Source organism: Parus major, unplaced genomic scaffold (genome assembly GCF_001522545.3).
Source record: "Parus major isolate Abel unplaced genomic scaffold, Parus_major1.1 Scaffold579, whole genome shotgun sequence".
In the NCBI taxonomy this organism is placed as follows: domain Eukaryota; kingdom Metazoa; phylum Chordata; class Aves; order Passeriformes; family Paridae; genus Parus; species Parus major.
The window spans coordinates 8,926-13,595 of NW_015379467.1; the positions used below are offsets into that span (position 1 = coordinate 8,926).

At 45.0% G+C, this 4,670-nt stretch overlaps 1 protein-coding gene across 1 annotated transcript; it reads left to right on the plus strand.

Moving 5' to 3' along the window:
• The first annotated feature begins 1,377 nt into the window (after window positions 1-1,377).
• Window positions 1,378-3,990, plus strand: LOC107199323. Its single transcript, XM_015616649.3, is given in 2 exon segments — window positions 1,378-2,374; window positions 2,377-3,990. Coding segments are annotated over 2 exon segments (1,533 nt in total). The 5' UTR covers window positions 1,378-2,076; the 3' UTR covers window positions 3,612-3,990.
• Window positions 3,991-4,670: the final 680 nt, after the last annotated feature.

Genomic DNA, 4,670 nt, shown 5'->3' on the forward strand with positions numbered 1-4,670 from the left:
TGTTCAGGCTTAGGACTTTTTTTATAAAGTGCTTTCCTACATTCAGCTGAAACATTTGATAGAAACCCAAAGTTTATTCCTGGCCAGCGAGAACTTTTAACGTACTTGCCTACATTATTGCATAAAAACATCTAATAACTCCCATCTCTTTTACACCAGGAAAAATAAAATTACAGCAAACTCTCCCTCATTTTGTTTTTCTGAGTAATGTCTATTGTTGAACTTGGAAATAATCTAATTTTTGTAATTTTCATTATAACTTGCAATACATGCATGGAGTATTTCAGCCATTGGATTAATTTTTGCCACTGATAAAATTATTGTGAAACAAAGAAGAATGCTTAACTAAAAGGGGTGTCTGACAAAACCAGACCCTGACACCCTAATCCACAAGAACAGGAAAAAGAGCCAGACTGCAAGATGAGATAAGGAGCTGGAATACACAAGCAAGATGCAAAGACAAAGGCACCACAGGATAAAGGAGATTCCTCAAACCCTAAGCCGGAAGAAACAGAAACGGATTTAAAGTTCCAAAAAAGGCGACCAAAAGACTGAAAGGGGCACGGAGCTAATTGTAATATGAAATGAAGACAGGCGGGGTTAGAAAATTAATATGTATTAGGCGTATCATGTAAACCTGGTCTGTAAAGGAAAAAAAGTGTGTATGCTTTTGGAGGATATATCCCCCATGCACCTCAGCACTGAATAAATTCATACCTGCTCTTATAACTACTCTGCGAGTTATAGGGTTCCTTTTATTCCACACATCATTTGGCGAGCCAGCCAGGAGGGTCTCTGTCTGGCTGCGGGAGCGGCTGAGGAACTGATTCCCTGGCGGGCCCCCAGGACTTTCCGGGAGGGACCCCGAACCTCGGTTCGCTCACCGCGGGGACAGACAACAACCTGCCGGCCTGTGGATAAAGGTATGAATTAAATATCAAGGCAAGAGCTGCTGGTAAAGCGAACAGAGACGTCTGTCGTACAGCACAGTCCCGGTGGGCTTGCAAGCACCCGGCCAGGAGGGGCCGGGGACAGAGGGAAAGGGATCGGTCCTGGCCGATAGCGCAGCCGACGAGGGGGGTTCTCGCTGAGCTGATAGAGCAGCCCCCTAGCGACTCTGGGGGTGAGTCGAGCGAACCCTTGTTTTGTGTGAATGCTAAGTTGGGACACGTTGAGTCACTGAGTGTGTTTGCTGTGTGAATGAGCGAGTGAGACGCACCAGAGGTGCAGAGTGAGTGTGGAGCTCTATCTGCGGTTCCGACCTTGGGCGACTGAGGCGGCCGGAGAAAAGCGAAGCGACTGGAGTCAGTGTGGGGCAAACCCAAATGTAAATGAGGAGTGTGTGCTTGAGTGCGAAGTGATGTGATTAATATTTGTTTTAACCATGGGTAGACGCTAGTATTGCTGCTTTAATAACCATCAGGGCATATACTTCACGTGCAAAGTAAAAACTTTGAAGTTTGTGTGTGAAAAGTCACATTGAGTGCCCACTAATTGCAATTGTGTGTGAGGAAAAGTTTGGGTAGAAAACGTGGACAGGGATCATATAGAAAAGGCCCATCCCGACTGGGCAGAGACCAGTGTGCCATCTGTAAGAAATATGGTCACTGGAAAAATCAGTGCCCAGAGCGGAGACGAGGTAGCTTCCAGGAAAAGGGAGACTGGAAAAAAGGGAAAATGATTGCATATGAAGATTGAAGAGGACTGGTAGATCTCACCCCGGAAGATCCACTGGATATAAAATTGAAACTGGGGGAAAGCGGGAAAGAGGTGGAATTTCTGGTTGACACGGGGACAACATATTCAGCCTTGAATAAGACTTTGGCACCCGTGGGGAAGGATTATGTTACAGTAATAGGAGCAACTGGTCAACCTGAAAAAGCATATTTTTGCAAGCCATTAAAATATGAGCTTGGAAAGCAATGGGGTATTCATAAATTCCTATATCTGCCTAGATCCCCGAGACATCTGTTGGGTAGAGACTTATTAGAACAATTACAAGTAACTATTAAATTTAAAAATGGAGAGGTTATTCTGGAGGTAAATGATGAACAGTACATAGAGGCATTGAGTTTAATGTTGACAGCCGTCCACACAGAGGGAGAAATTAGTGAAGAAATAATAAATCAAGTATTTCCTGGAGTGTGGGCCTCCAATGTACCAGAGAGAGTGAAAAATGCACTCCCAATATTAATCAAACTCAAGGAAGGAAAACAACCAGTTAGAATTAAACAGTATCCCCTGAAAAGAGAAGACAGGGAAGGAATTAGTCCCATAATTGAAGACTTTTTGCAGTTAGGCTTGTTAAAAGAGTGCCCATCTGAGTTCAATACTCCCATTTTGCCAGTCCGGAAACCTGATGGGTCATACAATGATGGATAGTACAAGATCTAAGGGCTGTTAACAAAATAACTGAGGATCTCTATCCTGTAGTCGCAAACCCATACACTCTACTAACATGCCTGACACCCGAGTTAACTTGGTTTACTGTTTTAGACTTGAAAGATGCCTTCTTTTGCCTCCCTATCCATAAAGACAGCCAGAAAATTTTTTCATTTGAATGGGAAAACCCCAAAAGTGGGGGCAAATCCCAGCTCACCTGGACTGTGTTGCCTCAAGGATTTAAAAACTCTCCTACTCTGTTTGGAGAGCAACTTGCCAAGGATCTGGAATCCTGGGAGGCTCCCCCAGAAGAAGGAAAGATATTGCAGTACATAGATGACATCCTCATAGCCACCCGGACAAAAGAGGCCACACAAGCCTTCCACCAGCTGAAGAATGCCCTAATGTCGGCTCCAGCGCTTGGACTCCCGGATGTAAGTAAACCATTCTTCCTGTTTTCCCATGAGAAGCAAGGAATTGCCCTGGGAATACTGGCCCAGGACTTGGGTCCGTACCGAAGAGAAGTTACTTACTTCTCCAAACAACTAGATGCAACAGCCAAGGGATGGCCAGGATGCCTTAGAGCTGTTGCTGCAGTGGTGCTGAATATTCAGGAAGCACGCAAATTCACCCTGGGCCAGAAGATGACTGTATTGGTGTCTCACACAGTGTCTGCAGTCCTGGAAGTAAAGGGTGAGCACTGGCTTTCCCTACAAAGGTTCCTGAAATACCAAGCCATCATGGTAGAACAAGATGATGTAGAGATAGTTGTAACTAACATTATCAACCCAGCTTCTTTTCTCAGTGGAAATCAAGAGGAGCACCACGACTGCCTGGAGACCATCGAAGCCTCCTACTCCAGCTGCCCAGACCTGAAAGACAACCCACTGGATGATGCAGAAACCTGGTTCACTCATGGGAGCAGCTACATCATCAGTGGAAAGCGACATGCCGGGTATGCAGTTACCACCTGCAAAGAGGTAATAGAATCTGGACCCTTGCCAACAGATACCTCTGCACAAAAGGCAGAGATCATCGCTCTAACCCGTGCCCTGGAGATTGCAAAGGGAAGGAAAATAAACATCTATACAGACTCGAGATATGCATTTGGGGTTGTACATGCACATGGGGCCATCTGGAAAGAAAGAGGACTGTTAAACTCACAAGGGAAAAAACATCAAACACGCGCAAGAGATATTGCAGCTACTGGAAGCAGTCCAGCTACCTGAGCAGGTAGCAGTTATGCACATTAAGGCACACCAGAAGGTGAGCTCAGAATTGGAGGAAGGAAACGAGCTGGTGGACAGAGAGGCAAAAGTTGCAGCAAAAGGTGAGATAACAATTGAGGGAGCCTTAATTCCTGATGGACAGATCTCCCTCGAAGGTAAGCCAGTATATACTAGAAAAGATAGAAAACTAATTCAAGATCAAGGGGGAAAATATAACCAAAAGGGATGGGCTATTACTGCAGAAGGGACAATAGTCATCCCTTCGCATTTGTTATGGTCACTAGTAAGAGAAGAGCACCAGAAAACACACTGGGGAATAGATCCCCTGTATAGCTATCTAATTGAAAAGATTACTGCCAGAAATTTATACTCTACTGTCATTCAGGTAACTCAGCAGTGTGACATTTGCCTCCAGACTAAACCTAAGAATACCCCCAAACCAAAACTCGGTCAAATTGGAAAAAGCCATGGGCCTGGACAACAATGGCAAATTGACTTCTCAGAACTCCCAAGAAAAGGGGGGTATCGATATTTGCTAGTTTTAACAGATACCTTTTCAAGGTGGCCAGAGGCTTTTCCAACCAGGACTGCCAAAGCCTGGGAGGTAACCAAGATATTGCTACAAGAGGTAATACCACGCTTCGGGGTTCCATCCACAATATCTTCAGATAGGGGGCCACATTTTATCTCAAAAATAGTACAACAGATCAGTCGACATCTGGAGATAGATTGGGAGCTCCATACCCCTTATCGCCCCCAGTCAAGTGACCAAGTAGAAAAAATGAATCATTTAATTAAACAGCAAATTGTGAGGCTGAGACAAGAAGCTAATTTACCTTGGCCCCAATCTCTCCCACTGGCATTGATGCAGATCCGAACCAAGCCCAGAGCCAAGGAAAAACTAAGTCCCTTTGAAATGCTTTATGGGAGACCATATGGTGTGCAAAAGGGATTGTCTACCCAAGTGGGAGAGGAGAGGCTGACTGCCTATATGATAGCCCTAAGCAAACAGCTCAAAGCAATTGAGAAACAAGTGGCTAGAACCCAGAGCAGAGGGCT